Source organism: Orcinus orca, chromosome 6, assembly GCF_937001465.1.
Source record: "Orcinus orca chromosome 6, mOrcOrc1.1, whole genome shotgun sequence".
In the NCBI taxonomy this organism is placed as follows: Eukaryota; Metazoa; Chordata; class Mammalia; order Artiodactyla; family Delphinidae; genus Orcinus; species Orcinus orca.
The window spans coordinates 93,452,767-93,471,344 of record NC_064564.1 but is presented as its reverse complement, the minus strand read 5'-3'; the positions used below and the strand labels follow the sequence as shown (position 1 = coordinate 93,471,344).

At 34.6% G+C, this 18,578-nt stretch overlaps 1 protein-coding gene across 4 annotated transcripts in view; it reads right to left on the bottom strand.

Annotated features, from left to right (window-relative positions):
• Positions 1–18,578, bottom strand: part of FSD1L (fibronectin type III and SPRY domain containing 1 like) — a 70,466-nt gene that overhangs the window by 24,363 nt on the left and 27,525 nt on the right. For all 4 annotated transcript variants that reach the window (XM_049710970.1, XM_033431235.2, XM_033431232.2 and 1 more), the window contains exons 5-8: positions 14,424–14,446; positions 9,020–9,141; positions 4,089–4,298; positions 2,789–2,887 (exon numbers count right to left, since the gene is read on the bottom strand). In XM_049710970.1, the coding sequence (XP_049566927.1) occupies positions 2,789–2,887; positions 4,089–4,298; positions 9,020–9,141; positions 14,424–14,446 (454 nt within the window). The remainder of the gene's footprint in view (positions 1–2,788; positions 2,888–4,088; positions 4,299–9,019; positions 9,142–14,423; positions 14,447–18,578) is intronic.

Sequence of the window (18,578 nt, the reverse complement as noted above, 5' to 3'; positions counted from 1 at the left end):
TTCAGTAAAAATGGAAACAGAATTCCTCAACAGGTGGGTTACTAAAAAGTTAGGATTAAGCAAAACTGAGACCCTGTATTACCAAGAATGAACTGCCTTAAGAAAACAGGGTTAACCTCTATATTAGTTATTAGTTAATATATGTGAGGGCATCTGCATTTTTGAGAGAAAGAAAAATTGGATATAACTCTAAGGTGCCATCACTCCCAGCTGCCTGTTAAAATCCTAAGGGAAGAAACAAATCCTAAAGCTATTCCCTGTGTTTCATGATGGAGAGATGAGTAGAGTCAAGGGTAGCAAAAACAGGTATCACCCCCAAGCCGCTTGAGACCAAATTTATCAAATACCACAGCACCCAAACAGTAAAGCATGGGTTCCAGTCCCAGGGGTGCAACCTTTTATCTCTTCTTTTTTGGACACTGTCCCTTTATGAGGCCTCAACTAAATCATAGAGGCTCCCTAAGGTAAGAGGGTTAATACCATGCAGTTTAAAAGCAAATAAAAGACTGGCCTCAAAAGTGAGGGCTCAAATTTTAGTCCTGTCTCTCATATAAGCCCTGTAATATAGCCAGATATTAGTTTCCACATCTTTAAAAGTGTGAAAACAAAGTACCAAAAAAATTAGAACACAGACACAGATATGTTTCATGTGTTTAGTTTGTGTTGGTGGCTGCTTTCTAGGCACTGTAAAATTATATCATAGACACTAACATTTGAGGCTAGAAAGTAATTGGTGATTAATATCACATCATTTACCTTTACAAGGAAGTAAGGGATAATGTACTTTAAAAATTCTGGTCATAAGAAATATTATTCATCACTTTTGACAATTCCAATAACAGAAGAAATAGAGGTTACATACAACTGGAGAGACAGATATTAACAATGTTCACTATTTTCCACACCAAGCACCACAAGTGGCAGGATATGAAGTTTTGGTAGGCCTCAACTATTAAATCTCCATCTCCCTCCCTTGCCCTCCAGTTCTTTGCTCATATACTTATTTCTACTGTTTGGTCAAAAAGGGCTGCAACAAGTCAAAAAATTAGTAAATAACTGTTTAACACAGCATTTAAAAAATCTGACTTTTCTCTGGAGCTCCTGTTGTCATTAGTGGCCACTCCAGTGGTATGGAATAACCCTAGAAAACCTGTGACCCATAGTTTCTTAAGAGATACTTTTACTCTGAGTCTCCCAGAAGGTCCCAGAAGATTCAGTGGGCCACAGCGTTTAGTATCAGTCTAACCCAACCCCAGGGGGTTTACCCCGCAGAGAGAACTGCTCAAAAGGACTAGAATCAACTTAGTCTTTCCCTACAAACCCTAAGACCAAGAATTTGACTGGTAAAATCTAGACATTGCTAACAGGAGCAGACAGCCCAGCTCCAAGGAAGCTACAAGCCAGTTATTCATTTTCCTGAATCTACGGAATTTGAATGGAAATGTACAATTCACCACATTTAGGCCCAAGTTTGGTCACTAAACATAAAAAGTAAATGAGAACAAAAGAAATAAAAAACATATAATATTCTTGAGGGAGGATATTAATAATAATGCAATTTTACCTGACAAGGGCTAAAATCAGTTCAAGTTATGTAGGAAGGATTATCTGCCTGTAAATATGACTATTTATGAAATGGTAAAAATCTCTAAAGAAACCACAGTATCATCTCAGTTTGTTAACAAGTAATTCTAAATAATTGCATTTCTTGGCTAAGTTATCTGTAGTTCTCAAATAAAAACATTTGCTAATCCAAATTACTTTGACTTAGTTTTGTTTCTTTTAATCTTTCTGTTGCAAACATATTCTTATGAGTTTGTCTTGTCAATAACTTATGAACCTCATATCTTGTTTTATTCTAATATGATATTTTTATATCAGCCTCCAAATCACATCAAACTTCTGGCATTCAAACCCTATTTAAATGCTATATGAACTAGAGGTCAGTGGAACACTCTAAGGCCCAACTATCTAACAACAATGTGTAGAATCTGATTCTGGAAGTAAACTGAGTCAATTATCACCTCACGATTGGAAAGACCTCTAGCATTGTGGCCTTCAAATTGGTAAATACCTGAAAAATCTTCTGTGTTTAAATATGTTATTCTACAACAAATCCAAACTGTTCTCAGAGACTAGAAGCACTTACATTCCAGGTCCACAATAAGGGCTGGCACAGAACTTGTAAATCGATTCTTATTCACAACTTTCCAAGCTAGTTCTAGGAACAGACTTTAACTAACTTCACTTTCTTCACCTGCAAAATGGATATCAATAATATCTATTCTACTGATCTCTCAAGATGGTTTCAATGATCAAATGAAGACTTGTGAGCTTTGTAAACATTATATAGGTTAATTTCTACAATAAGATTTTAGAAAACAAAAAGAACCTGAACTAAACTGAATACGTACTTCCCCATTATTGAGTCACAATCCATTCTCTGGGAAAACTCTGGGCAAACTCCAATCATGCGAATGTATTTATACTAGACTGAAATTTGTAAAGTAAGTATGCATGAGAGAACATAACACCATCATCAGTCTATTTTACCCATCTGAATACCACGGTAAAAGAAAAACTAATGAAAACCACTACTGTAGTCCTAATTTTCCCATCTTAAAATTCCTCCTGCTGAGAATTCCTTTGCGGGGTGGTGGGGGAAGTGGGGGTGAATCAAGGTGGGGAAGGAAGGCAACTATACATGAAATGTTTCCTGTCACGAAGTCTGGAATAATTACTGATGTCAAGTTCTGTTTCATGCTGTACAAGTAGCTACTGATCTTACCTTTGGTCTCTAGAGTCACTGGATCAGAATACTCTCCAGCCACAGCCTTGTTACAAGCCCGCACTCTGAAGTTCATATACTTTGAATCAAACTTTAGGCCTGAAAAAATGAAAAATGGCTTTCAGATATGAAAAGTAAAGGAATCTACTCCAAAAGTACGAGTATGAACCTTCAAACAGACATTTTTCCCTCCCTAGAACTATCTTTTTACTCAGGAAGGGTACAGATTTATGTTAAAAGGGTGATAATGCCTGAAATAAGAGAAATCATGATTTATCTATGATTTTCTTCAAAATAAATTATACAGTTTATCACTGGGCTTTTTAAACCTAGCAACAAAAAGATACTCTCAAGCCTCATTATAAGTAAGGTTTCATTCATGGAGAGACACTACAGTTTAAAATAACATATTCAATTTCTGGAAAGTAGACACTATAGAATTTTTATATTTATGACGCATTGTTTCATATGTGAAAAATGAATTTAAAGAGAAAGTGAAGCATAAGGATTAACAGAAAAACTTTGAAGTCTGTCAGGTCTAGATTAAAATCTCAATCCAAAAATTACTAGCTACGGGACGTTCAACAACTTGACGGAGCCACAGTTTTGTATCTGTTAAAATAGAAAAGAGAAAACCAACCTCTTCACCGTAAAGACTAAATGAGATGTATTGTACTGATTAAATGAGATGTACTGTGTAATACACTTCAGCCCAGCTCCTGACAAATGGTAAGTGCTCAGTAATGGTAACGTTACTGTTACTGCTCACATAAAACAAATATTGAACAACTCAGGCAACATTTGGCCATTTCAAATACCCAAAGTCCCCTATACATGCAGATATGTTTTTAAAGACTATCAAAAGGCCAACACACAAATTTCTAATACCAAGTCACAGCTTAACTTTAAGTATTATCGTGAAGGTTATCAGAAAAGGGTAAAGGCAAGTCTTTACAGTATCACTGAAATGCAGGGTAGTGTATACATCTAGAAAATTGACAGCTTTTTTTATTGTTAGAAAACCAAGGTAAAAATTAAATGTCACTCTGAAATACAGTTTCCAGAACATCCTTTCATGTTTGTTTTAAATACACTGTTTTACCAGATTGCAAATATCCAGAAGTAATGAAAATGAAGGTTTTCTTGATATTTTAAGAGAAATTCATTTCCATAATAAATATACAAAAAGTCAGCTTGGCTAAAGAAACTTAATAATTTCATCTTTTAATGTAATTCAAAATATTTTTCACAATTACATCTATCTTCCGAGAATGAGATTCATGAAATGCAGTCATCTTACCTGATAGTGTATATTCAGTACCCTTAATATTATCAATTATCTCCCAGCATCGCTCATCCTTTACACGTGGAAGTCCATCAAAATTAGTTTTCCTATATTCCAGTATAAAATGATCAATCTTATTATCTTCTTCTGGCATTCTCCAAGCTACTGTTACAGAATTGTCAGCCACCAAACACTCTATTGGATCTATCTCTGGAGCTTTGGGGACTGAAGAAAAAAAAAAAGCTCGTTTCTCACTATAGTACTAATCCAGTATTTATGTTTGTCATTCAAATTATGCTTTTCATGTCGCTTTTAAACTGTTCAATTGAATCAGGCTAAGAGAAGGGATACCTTATAAATGCAAAATAACCATTTTTCTAGCTCTGTTTTAAAATTCATATTTCAAAGTTTTTCATAGACTTATTCAAAGTATATTAAAACCCTAGTTAGCAAAAAGCAATTCAAACATGCTAAGAATAAAGAATCAAGAATGATTTGTTACTTCTCAACACGTTTTTAATCTGCTATTTCAAACAGCTGGAGAATATAAATTAAATCACTATTGACAAAATAAAATAACTTGCTTTGAATCCAAAGATTAAAATAATTCAAGGTATTTTCAATGTATTTAAAAAACCTAGTTTATAAAATAACTGTAATTTCTCAACACTGAAAATGAACTCCGCAACCCCACAAAATATTTAAGCATTTTTAAATGTTTCTCCAAAGAGTTCTATGATTCATTAAAACAAACTGAGGTAAATGAATCACAATTAACATGAATGAACATTAATCAATTTCTTTTCCATGAAAGAGGTTTTCCATAGCTCCTCAACACTAACAGATGTTCCACTTAAATACCAGGCTAACTGGAGAATGTGGTCCTCCAGTGATACAGATGGGTCTGAAATGTGTGAAACTGTGCAAGTACTGTATTTAAACCTTTTGTTGCTAAAAAAAAGTTTTAAAAGATTTACTCCAAGTATGTAAGGTTGGTTCAACATTCTAAACTAGTTAATGTAAACTATCACATCAGTAGAAGAAAAATCAGATGATCAGAAGAAAAATTATATGATCATATCAATAGATGGAGAAAAAAATATTTTACAAAATCCAACATTCACTCATGACAAAAGCTCTCAGTAAACTAGGGAACTTTACTTGATAAAGAACATCTACAAAAAAAACTACAGTTAACATTAATGTTGAGAAACTAGATACTTTTCCCCTAAGGCAATGACATCCCCTCTCTCCACTCCTACTCAACACTGTACTGGAAGTTCTAGCTAAATGCTATAAGACAAGGAAAAGAAGTAAAACATATACAAATTAGGAAGGAAGAAATAAAACTGTCTTTGTTTGCTGATGACATGATTGTCTATGTAGAAAATCTCAAAGAATCAACAGAAAAATTCCTGGAACTAACAAGCTTATAGCAAGACTGCAGGATACAAGGGATGAACAGGCAGAGTACAAGGGAATTTTAGGGCAGTGAAACTATTCTGTATGATAAGGTAGTGGTGGATACATGACATGATCCATTTATCAAAAGTCGTAGAACTGTATAACACAGAGTGAACCCTAATGTAAACTGTGGACTTTAGCTAATAATAATTTATCAATTACTACAAAAGTACTACACTAATGCAAGACATTAATAACCATGGAAACTGTATGTGGGGGAGGAGGGGAAGCATATGGTAACTCTGTATTACCTGTTCAATTTTCCATAAACCTAAACGTGTTCTAAAAAACAAAGTATTAATTTTTTAAAAAACTATAATAACAAAGGAATTCTATACATGAAAATTCAAAGCAATGTGAGACCTAACAAAGAACAAAGTAAACCAAATATCTTAGATACAATAATCAAGACCAAGATGAAAGGAATTTGATATACATTTTAAATCTTCAAGCCTAACTAGTAAGAAAGGGAGGAAAGGAGAGAGGTGGGACAATTGATCTCCATTAGCTATAGTCTTCAAAGTTGAACTACTGCATGTGTGTAATTGTACAATAAATACTTGGAATCTAATATATCTTATCAGTAAGACAACAAACAAAGAAATACTTATCATTTCTCATTATGATTAATTTCCTTCATCTGTCTGTAGGGGTTTCGTCCCTATAATACATTACAGATGTTAGTCTCTTGTTACCGGAATATAAGCAATACAGACTACTATTCATTGCTATGGGAAGAGATACAGGCATTCATAAATTTAATATGCTGTGCAGTGCCTACATGTGAGGAAATGTAACGGCCTATGGCATGTAGTAATTTTATAGTTTTGCTGAGTTAAAACCTGTACTGAATGTCCCAAGAGGCTTATATACAGACAGAATCACTTAATTTGTAAGTGGGTCCAGCTAACTCCCCACTATCTATCTCCCAAATTCAGCTACCATTCCAGTAAGAATGTACTAGCAAGAAGATTCTTCTTTCTTGTGAATAATGGCCCCAGAAGAAAGCAAACTTGGGAGGGAAAAAGAAAATTTAGATAATTTAAGTCAAATATTCTGTAATAACCTATATGGGAAAAGAATCTGAAAAAATGGATATATGCGTATGGATAACTGAATCACTTTGCTTTACACCTGAAACTAACAGAACACTGTAAATCAACCATACTCCAAAATAAAATAAAAATTAAATTTAAAAAAAAGAGTGGTAGGTCAAATTAAGAGTGACTTGGGGGCTTCCCTGGTGGCGCAGCGGTTGAGAGTCTGCCTGCCGATGCAGGGGACACGGGTTCATGCCCCGGTCCGGGAAGATCCCACATGCCACGGAGCGGCTGGGCCCGTGAGCCATGGCCGCTGAGCCTGCGCGTCCGGAGCCTGTGCTCCGCAACGGGAGAGGCCACAACAGTGAGAGGCCCGTGTACCGCAAAAAAAAAAAAAAAAAAAAAAAAGAGTGACTTGGATCTGATATGTAGGAAGTTCACCCAATATTCTAAACAGAAGTAAGAGAAGAGCTTCAACAAATGTGGGATAAAAGTTCAGGGGAAGATGAATGTTCGTAAACTTGTAATATAAAAATATTAGGAAAGGCAGAACTCTCTTTAGAAATGAGAATGGAAAGCAATTCACAGCAACTTCCATAAAGCAACAGTTAAATTGTGTGGACATTGGTGTAAGAATTCTGCTAATGTTTTTCTCTGCATGTGAATGTAAAAGGACAACTGACATCAATACTGCCACAAACATGTTTCTCTTCTTGGCTGCAGAGGCTCAGAAAGGATATAAACTCTAAGTTGCAATGTATAAATAATGGCTTACAGCAGAAGAAAATGACTGTAATTATTATCATCCATCATCATCACTTACAATGTGCAGGCTCAGATAAGTCCAAAACTCATTACTATACATAATTCAGTATAGAGTTGATTTTTGCAGTGTTTATAGAAGGAATTATTAAGGGATGAAGGTATTCACTTTTAAGTTAATCTGATTGGATCTTATAGGAAATTTTTATGCTCTAGTAGAATACAAAAAATTAGTAATATGAATTCACCTTTCATAAATTTTAACAACCTATTATACCTTCCTTCAGGATGAAACTCCTCCACAAAAGGATTTCTTGCTTTTCATTATACCTCATTCCTTCAGACTGTCTTAACAGTTTGCAAAAGAGGAAATCCTAACTGTGCATGCAATCTACTTGACTGTACGGCAGACATGGCCTTGGTTTGTTAAGCCATCACTGAAAATCAAGGAAAGTAATGGTGAGAAGACTTCTTTTTTAGTAGTTTTTTTAAAAAATCAAACTACTACTACTCATGTGTATATTCACAATCTACCACTCCTGACTCTCCTTCTGAATTGAGTAGTAGTGTGAATGAAAATATAATGGTTAGGAATTCTGAAAGGCCAATTTACAGATAGGTATCCACTGACAAGTATGTATACTTCCTTCCTCTACAACTATGATTCCTTCTCTCATCTTTTCCTTCTCTAAACTCCTCTAGAACTTCTGATCTATACAACACAAGTTAATACTTCACTTGTACTACCATTACTAGTTCCATTATAGTTTCATGACTACTAACTTTGTCTTTCCAATCATATTCTAAAGTCCTGGACTAAATCTTCAGAGAAGAAAAGAATGGTTTCATATGATCAACATTCTCTACTCAAAAACAGCTAACCTCCAAAAACCATAAACCTGTAAGTAAAACACTTTGCTTTCAAGAGATTTCCTGATCCCCCAAATCACCACGTCCAAATTGTTTTAGCTATCAACTTAACCACATTACTTGATGTTAGTAAAAAGAGAATAATAACCGAAAGGTCCTTAACTGGCTCTTTCACACTTGTGGACAATAACTTGGGACTCAATTTCAAATGGTTCTGACTGCTGGAATACCCTCGTACTAATACTCTAATAAACCAATGTTAACACATTACTACTGGAAATAAAATTCCATCTGAACCAGCAACCACCACAATAATGGTAATAATAACCGTTAACTTTCACTGCGTGTTAACTGTGTGCCAGGTACTATTTCAAGTGCTTTAGAGGTCTCAGTTCATTTAATCCTTATAAAAACCCCAGAAGGATAACATCACATTTTAAAGATGAAGAGAATGAGGGAGAGTTAAATAACTTGTTAAGGCTACACAGCAAGTAAGCGGCAGCCAGGATGCAAATCTAGAAGTCTGGCCCCACGACTCACTGTGAACCACCATGGCATATTGCTTCTCTCTGCCAAACTAGCAACAAAAGGTATCCCTTTCTTGGGTTCTTAAAATGGAATCTTTACTATCAGTAAAATAATTATCTAAAAATAAAGACTAGCAAATTCAGTTATTCCTTAGCTGAATGAAGAAAAAAAATCACACTATACTTCCTTAATATTTACATTCTAATGTTCATTACAGAAAAATCTTGAAGGAAAAAAAAGGTTTTTTAAATAACTTTACATGTAATATATGTACTAACTTACCTGGCAAAAACTTCAAAGTTTGCAATATCTGTCTTTCCTGAGAAAAATCCACCATTAAATGAGTCATGCTGTCACTGACCTTTGGTTTCAAAGAAAGGCGGAAAGCTGAAGCCATTGTCACTCTACAGAAAACACAAACATAAACATTCTTTTAAAAATAAAAGAATGGGAAGTATCGTATCATATTTAACTTATAAAACGAACAGATAGAACTTACTTCACTCTAGTGATTTCAGAAGCTATTGCTTTTAGATCTTTTGAAAATTAACTTAATAAAAAACTGTAAAATGTTTTTAAATTTAAAGACATTTAAGATAACCCTTAAAGAACTTTCCTCCAGCCAGTTTTACAAAATTGCATAAAATTACAAATAACTCAAGAGACAAATATCCAAGATAAATCATCTTTAACAGACCCAACAATCATCTGAACCTCTGTACACTCAATCTGATTTCCTGATGCCAGCCTCACCCCTTTTCATATGCCAAATAATGAACTGTAAATATACCCTGATTCAAACATTCTGCCTAGTTGTCACAGCCATTCCATGTGTCCTTAAATAAAAGTAGAGGTACACTGACCAAATACTGCATAGCTTGGTAGCTGCTATAGGCCATGGATGAGAAAGGAGAGAAGTAAAATTACAATTTTGAATACCATGCTAGTAGGTGTCACTCTGATCTATCAACATCAACTGAATGGAAGGAGACAAGAAGAAAGCCCTGTGAAACCATATGCCATGGAAATAACAGAAACTCAATAAATATATTTTAGATGAATGTGGTATACAAAACAAAGAAAGGAAGAAGCCATACCAGACATCATTTTACCCAAAGCAGGGGAAAATTGTTCTGTCAATTAAAACTAGAGATTAAAAGAAATTCTCATATTCTATTCATTTGTTATTTTATCTCAAATTTCAATTTTTCATATTACAGTAGATTTCCACATGTATCACAAAGTAACTCTCCTTATTATCTTTGGTCAAAAAATGACACAAAAATGCTATTCATGAATGTTGCCCTCCTAGTACAGAATTTGGCAGAGGAAGTAAATAGAGCTGCAGGAACAAAGGGAATATCAGGCCTAGTCATTCAGATCTACCAAACTACCCTAAAGATCAATGGTATGAAAGGTATCAAACATATTGCTGTATTCAGTTACTTGGGGATGAAAAATGTCACACTGTTGCTGTATTCAGTCATTTTCTTTCATCTTAAAACTAGGAAAGTAGTCACTTTAGTAGTAACAAAGAGTGAACAGCAGCTGATCTATTTATCAAGAAGGAAGTGCTATGAAAAAATGCTCATCATCGCTAATAATTAGAGAAATGCAAATCAAAACTACAATGAGGCACCACCTCACACTGGTCAGAATAGCCATCATTAAAAGTCTACAAATAACAAGTGCTGGAGAGGGTGTGGAGAAAAGGGAACCCTCTCCTACACTGCTGGTGGGAATGTAAATTGGTGCAGCCACTATGGAGAACAGTATAGAGGTTCCTCAAAAAACCAGAGTTGCCAGATGATTCAGCAATTTTGCTCCTGGGCATGTATCTGGACAAAACTATAATTCAAAAAGATACGTGCACCTCTATGTTCATGGCAGCACTATTCACAATAGCCAAGTCTTGGAAACAACCTAAACGTCCATTGACCAACGAAAGGATAAAGACGATATGGTACACATATGCAATGGAATACTACTCAGACATAAAAAAAGAACGAAATAATGCCATTTGCAGCAACATGGATGGAACTAGAGATTATCATACTAAGCGAAGTCAGAGAGAAAAAAATAACCATATGATACCACTTATATGTGGAATCTAAAATATGACTCAAATGAACTTACCTACAACACAGAAATAGACACACAGACAGACAGAACAGACTTGTGGTTGTCAAGGGGGGAGAAGGGGTTGTGGAGGGATGGAGTGGGAATTCGGAGTTAGCAGATACAAACTATTATATATATCAATAGAATGGATAAACAACAAGGTCCTACTGTATAGCACAGGAACTACCTTCAATATCCTGTGATAAACCATAACGGAAAAGAATATAAAAAAAGAATGTATATATATGTATAACTGAATCACTTTGCTGTACGGCAGAAATTAACACATTGTAAATCAACAACGCTTTAATTTAAAAAAAAAGGAAGTGCTATACTAAAAAACAATTTATGGAGAAGGGAACTCACACTTAACTGAATGGCAAGTATAATGCTGAGCATTTCACACATTATTACTTTAAGCTCTTGGTTCTCAATAATAAAATTTCAGATCACATCAAGAAGAAGTTAGGAACAAAGGCTAAATCTTACATATGTTGTTCTTGGCAGTCCCAAGTATCTTTCGATTTAAAGACTTCTTAAAGAGCTATATTCATATAGGTACTTGGTAAATGCCCACTGAATCAATGAACAGGTTTGAACTTACTTGGTTGCTTCTAAACCTGATGATTTAAAAGTTTGTTGAGAACTGTTGAGAAAAATATCTGAAAGTATTTTAAGGAATTTAAACCTGAAACTTTATCTGTAAAACTTGATTTAACCATTATGGCCTCTCCTTTGATAAACCGTAATGGAAAATAATATTTTAAAATGTATACGTCTATGTATACCTGAATTACTTTCCTGCACAGCAGAAATTAACACAACATTGTAAATCAACTATACTTCAATTAAAAAAAAACCCAACAAATAAAAGTATAGTATGTACACTCTTCAAGATAAACCTGGGTGAAAAATATCACTATGGCCTCAAAGAAAAATTATATCCCCTAAAGATATATCAGAAAGGCCTATCAAAGCCTAAAAAAAGAATAATGACCTTTATTTTCTAGGCAATGAAAATTTCAGTCTCCATAAATCAAGTTAGATGTACAACAATGCTATAATTTTCCAAAAGACTGGACTTTTTATTTTTAAACTGAATATATTTAGACAACTGTGCCTCAAAGCCCAAACTAACAATCTAAAATCCACAGATACGTCTCTACATTACAGGTTCCATGTGGTTAGGAATGTTTTAATTCACCTTGCCCATTTGTTTTTACTGGAGTATAATTGCTTCACAATGTTGTCTTAGTTTCTGCTGTACAATGAAGTGAATCAGCTGTATGTATACATATATCCCCTCCCTCTTGGACCCCCCTCACCCGACCATCCCACCCATCTAGGTAATCACACAGCACCAAGCTGAACTCCTTGTGCTTTATAGCAAGTTCCCACCTGCTATCTATTTTACAGATGGTAGTGTATTTATGTCAAACCTAATCTCCCAATTCATCCCACCCTACCCTTCAGCCGTGTCCACACGTCCATTCTCTACATCTGCGTTTCTCTTCCTGCCCTGCAAATAGGTTCGTTCATATTACCATTTTTCTAGATTCCACATATATGCGTTATATACGATATTTGTTTTTCTCTTTCTGACTTACTTCACTCTGTATGAAAGACTCTAGGTCCATCCACATCTCTACAAATGACCAGATTTCGTTCCTTTTTATGGCTGAGTAATATTCCATCGTATATATGTACCATTTGGTTCATTTCTAATAGTAAATAGTTCAGTAAAGCTGAACACAAGGATCTCTTCCTCCTAGTTTTATTTTTGCAAAGAGAAAATAACTGCAAGGTTTCTTTCAAAGTCTTTGGACGGCCCAAAGCCTGATTAGGAAGTGACTTCTAATCCAGAAAATCATGGACCAGAGCAGGATTTTGTGCAGTAGGTGGCTAAACAGAAGAATACTCTAGCCAGGGTGGAAGATGGATTACTTACGGCAAATTCCAGCACACATAACCCAAATTTACCTTATCCAGAAAACTGACCTACCTAGCATCCATTCCTCATACAGCCAATACTTTTCACTTTCAAACTCTCATAATCTCCTTTCTACATCCAGGATTTATAAGAATAATCCAAGTCTTTAAACACTCCCTGATATAAAATATACGAAAAATACTGTATAGCACAGGGAACTCTACTCAATACTCTGTAATGACCTACATGGGAATAGAACCTAAAAAAGAGTGGATGTATGTATATGTATAACTGATTCACTCTGCTGTACACCAGAAACTAACACAACATTGTAAATCAACTATACACCAATAAAAATTAATTTTTAAAAAATATGCAAAAAATAGAAAAATTAATATTTGTGCTAACAATGCTATGACTGCCATGTGAATCTTGCCTCTAGTCAAATAAAAGGCCACTAGAAAAACACAAGAGTTGAAGTCTTCAGCCAAGATTAACAATACAACACTGGTTTTCACATAATACATACAGAATAATTTTGTGAATTATCTGATGAATAATTTAATCTAGGACTCAGAGTGGTGCTTTGAAGAGCTGTGCCTTTCAGAGAATTTCATTTTCCTCAAATGAAGAAATCTTAAGGGATAATTTCACTACAATCAATGCTCAGTGACTAGCCAAGCAGATCAAAACCATCCGTTCTGTGATAACCCAATCCAAAATTGCCAACAGCTCTTTTAGCCCTTTCGTACATTCATTACAGCAAATACTAAATTACCTGTGCTAATCCTGGCTCTACCAATGGTAAAGACCTTTAAGCCAAAGCCTATCATCATTTTCTTTAATCTTCTCCTCCCACAAACTAGACAGTAGTGGCATTAGAAATAGAGATGGCACCAGGAACAAGATGGAATGAGAATACAAAGGTGTTAAACAGGAGAGCAGTGAAGTAGGAGAGCAATAGCTCTTGTTTTGTGTGTGTGGCTTTTAAGGACTTTATTGACCCAGTGGGTCCAGTAGGTTGAGTCCAAGTAGTACATCTGAGGCACAGATCACAAACATAACGAGTTATCATCAGGCTGGCTTTTGTTGCTGTGGTTGTGATACCGACCAGGGTTCTTGGCCTTCCCCCGATCAACAGAAATTGACTAGAGGCCAGACAAGAAATTCAGGTAAGGCTTTATTGGGGCTGCGTCAGCTGCAGGAGGGAGCGAAAAAGGAGAGCTTTAGCTCCTGAGGAACGAAATAAGGCTGTAACTTCTCATAAAATAAGACACGCTTATATTGGTAAAATTTAAGAACAACAAAAAATACATTCAGGAATATATGTTTTTAATTATTCAAAATGGTTCCCCATCTACTAGCATAGCTAATTAAGAACTGTACTAAAACTATATTATACCAGAAATGAAATTCTTTTGGAAGTACATAATTGTCAATAACTATGTTTTTTAAAAATCTTGCTGATATACTGTTTATTCCGGAATATATGCAGAAGACTTTTTCTCTTTTTTTTTGCACTTCGCCATTAGGTGTATTTATTTTAACTAACGAGATTCTAATAAGAAACTTCTTGAATTTCATTTCTGACTTCACTGTTGATACTTAAATAAAAACGTAGGTTTTATACCATACCTATCCTTGATCTGTCTGGCAGCCTTGGAGCAAATCAGGGAGAAGAGAAAGAAGGCAGTTAGTGCTTTTCATGCAAGTTTCAATGGCAGTGACATGCAAGAAAAGTTAGGATTAAAAACCCTGAAATAGATTAGTTCATATTCACCAAAACATAAATTACAAGAAATCTGTACAGTTCACATCAGCTTGCATAATGTGATGTTAGAACTATAGTTGGAAATCCAGTCCCGATATAAATCACCTTAAAATAAGGAGGAAAATTTAACACTTCAAACTAATTCCAGATGACTATAAATGTTTTTTCTTACCTTAAGATTATCAACACACACCTCCACTTTCATTCAGTCTGACACTCTTCAACTAGAACAATCAACCTCCTTCATGGGGCACACATTTCTATGCATTCTGATGGTTTTCTTATACATTTCAAATCTGCTCTTCAATTTTTCTTCAGAGATCTCTTTCACCACTTCATAAATGGTTCTTCCAAGTTTTCTCTACTTGCCTTCACTGGGCAAGGACTTTGTATTCTGAGAGCTTGCCTGCTAACATATAAAACTAGGCTGCAGTTCTACAATCCTTTACCCCAAAAAATGAAGTTGTAATGGCAAAAATTCAGACAAGGAGAAACCAAAGAAACACTTCTAGCAATAGGGTCTTTCCCTCAGATGACTTCAGAGAAGCTGCCAACTTAAACCTACGCTACTTAAGCTATCTTTTTTTTTTTTCTGAGAATGCTAGCACAAGTTTAGGAAGAGGGCACAGCTATTACTCAGTGCTGTATGTCACAGAAAATTGATGAAAAATACATGCAGAAACTGCTGTCCCCTTTAAATTTACATACCATATAATAGGTCCAACAAAAGGATTTTTCCCCACACTGACCATCATAATTAACAACACATGGCTATTATGCTTGATATTCTAACCCCAGTGTCTAGCATAAAGCTCGGCACATAGTAATATTTAATAACTACTAAATTTAACTGAACATTAATTAGATGTATTCAGCAATGTTTCTGTTGTCTCTCTTCTTCAGTTCTAATATTGTTCTTACTTGGTATTGGTCATTTTTATACCCATCCTAAAATATTCTGGTCTGCATACCTGTCTACACAAAAAGAACAGAATTGAGATTTAGAAAATGAGCACATCCCAGCACTATCATAATCAACTCCATGACCTTGTATACTAATCATTCTATTTGGTCCTTAATGCTTCTAAAGACGCATTCCAAGCTCCAGATACTACAGCAAACAACCCAATTCTGTGGCATCTATAATACATGCCATGAGTCATACATAAAAGTACAAAGTACCTACTTTGGTACTAGGAATAAGAAATGTTAAAAAAAGTCAATTACATATATATCAGAAACTAATATTGTATGTCAAATTTACCTTTAAAAATTTAATTACACTGATTTTTAAAAAATTATTGTCATTATAGCTAGAATTATAACCAAAGATTTTTATACAAGTGTGAAAGGAGGGGAAGAGGAGACTCAATTCTGCACTTGATGTTTCTTTACACATGGAGAAAAGTGCCACTAGCCTTGCTCTCTATTCCCTCATTTTCTCCTGGGAAGATGATATGACTTAATCTGATTATGAGTTTGGAAGGACAAACTAGAAATAAGTAGCTCAGCACCTTTCCCTCTTTCTGGCAGCTTGCTTGCCCACAGAGAACATATATTCCATATTCGGTTCTTTCCCTCTATTCAGCAAGTTTCATTGAAACAGGCTCCCCTCACACACAAAGACCTGAGGTAGCCCTGTACTTACATCCCTGGGTGGGGTAAGTCTGTCTACTTCTAGGATTCAATATTAGGAAGTGTGCCCATTGATATAAGCCAAATTCTCCAACATCATTTTATTTGGCCTCTTATCAATTTTATTGTTTTGTCTTATTTCCCAATTGGTTTAGAACTTGGTTAAAGGAATGTTATTTACCAGTTACTCCCAAATAACCCAACAATATAAAGACCATTACTGTTTTTAAAACTGACCATAATGATTCAATTTTGTGTCTAGTATTAATTTAGCAAGGTGCCATTTTTTTAGTGCATCTGTGTGCAAGTGTGCACATGTACACACGCATGTAAAGCTTTCATGTTATTGTTTAATATACTAGGCTGTTCATGACAAACCAGAAAATAGATGAAAAGCCAGATAATCTAGGAAAAATTGTTCCCATGTATTTATATATGTATTTATATATGTATCCCATGTATTTATATATATAAATACACCCAGTTGGTAAAACTGGAGACCCTCCATGGTTCCTCCTTCATTTAGGTTCAAATATTATAGTATATACACTGTATAAATGCAGGAGAGGTTGAAGAAGTTATACTGTGCAATGAGAAAAGGATAGAAAGTCTCAAATTATGCAGGTATTTCAATATAAGGGCCCAACTTCAAGAAATGTCTTAAATTGGAAAATAGATTGTTTAATTTTTTTCTGGAATTTCTTCTCCCAAAGCAGAAAGCTATCCAAAAGATATACATTAATATGTTGCTTGATTCCTCTAAGTTTCAGTTCCAAGAGTGATGCATTTTTGTCAATTAAACATCTCTACTTAATGAGTACCACCTGATCCCAGGATTTACCACTGCTCTGTCCCCAATACATTTATTTGTATCTACATAATACCACTTTGTGAATTATGAAGAGGTCTCAGTGAATACTTAGATTTTTAGGTTATGACAGTGTACACTATTGGAAAGCCTTCAAGAAACATTAGTCATATTACTTTGCTCAACATCACTATTTTCAATTTCAATCACTATTTCGATTTCAATATTCTACTGAAATCCTGTTTGCCAACAATTCATTTCTCTCTCTTATCATCAGAGATGGCTCCTTTCTCTCTCTCTCTGAGATTCCCTTCCTCCATCTCTCAAATGTTATTTAAAATAAATCCTACAATTCTGACACTTTATTTTACCAGTTATGTGAATCTGTCACCTGAGACCAAACTTCCTTAAATAAAACTGTAATAATAATGGAGGAGTAATCACAAATGGTTTTTTATCACTACCTATTAAATATAAAGTATTTAAACCAGATCTTTTCCCAATCTGCAATGAGTAGATATAGAAACTACTTTCCTCCATGAATTTATTTCAGCCCTCTGAAGATTAAGATCTTATTGTTTCTATATTTCTTCTTAATATCTTCATTTTTCTCCTTTTATAGAAAGACATTAGAAGCAAAGTACTCTAAAATAGTTCCATATATGGAGGAGCTAATTAAATAGTGTTTCCTAAACACAATTAAAATAGGAATAATAAAGAAGTTTTAGACCTTGCTTACTGTACTCAATGAATCATTTACCCAAACAGAACAAAATTTGAGATTTCCAAATTTCTTCCCAACCAGCAGAAATTTTTTAACTTTTTAAAAATAAGGAGCATTAGACCAAGTTTTAAGAGCTCTGAGTTTCAGCCCATCACATTAACCAGCAAGTCACTTAACTCTTTTAGGACTCAATTATCTCATCTATAAAATGATGAGCACAATGATATCTTTGAACCCTAAACTCCATCCTAAACCGTCTTATGTGTAGATAATGACTTTTTTAAATTCTCTAAAATAAATTAAACATTTTAACAATCTAATTCTCCAAAATACAGGCTGAAATAGAGAAAGGTAGCAAGGGAAAAGTTAGTTAAAATCAGAGCACTGAAACAGCAACAAAAATAAGAATATATCTGTTTCTGAATGATAACTGCTGAGAGAAAAATATACTAACAGTGTCAAAAGAATGAATGTAACAAAGGCTAGATGTCACATTTTCAGGAGAAGATTTATCTTGATTTTGATTTGCAGTAAAGTCCAATAGAGTTCCTAGTAAAAACGTGAATGCCACGCAACATTGAGGAAACTTTTCAAGTTATGTCTATATGTTCACGTTGTTTCATACTTCAGATTATCCTGTTAGATTTGCGACAGATAATTTTGCAATGTTTCTTTCAGACAATCTGAAAATGACTAGGGGGCAAATATTTAATACTTTTTACAATATATTACTAAGACTTCTACCTTCACCCCAAAAATACCATATTAAGGATTAACTTGGGAAATGGAGGGGACTCAGTCAGAGAGAGTAAATAAGAGACTGTTTCAAAGTGCAATTTTCCCTTAGGCAAA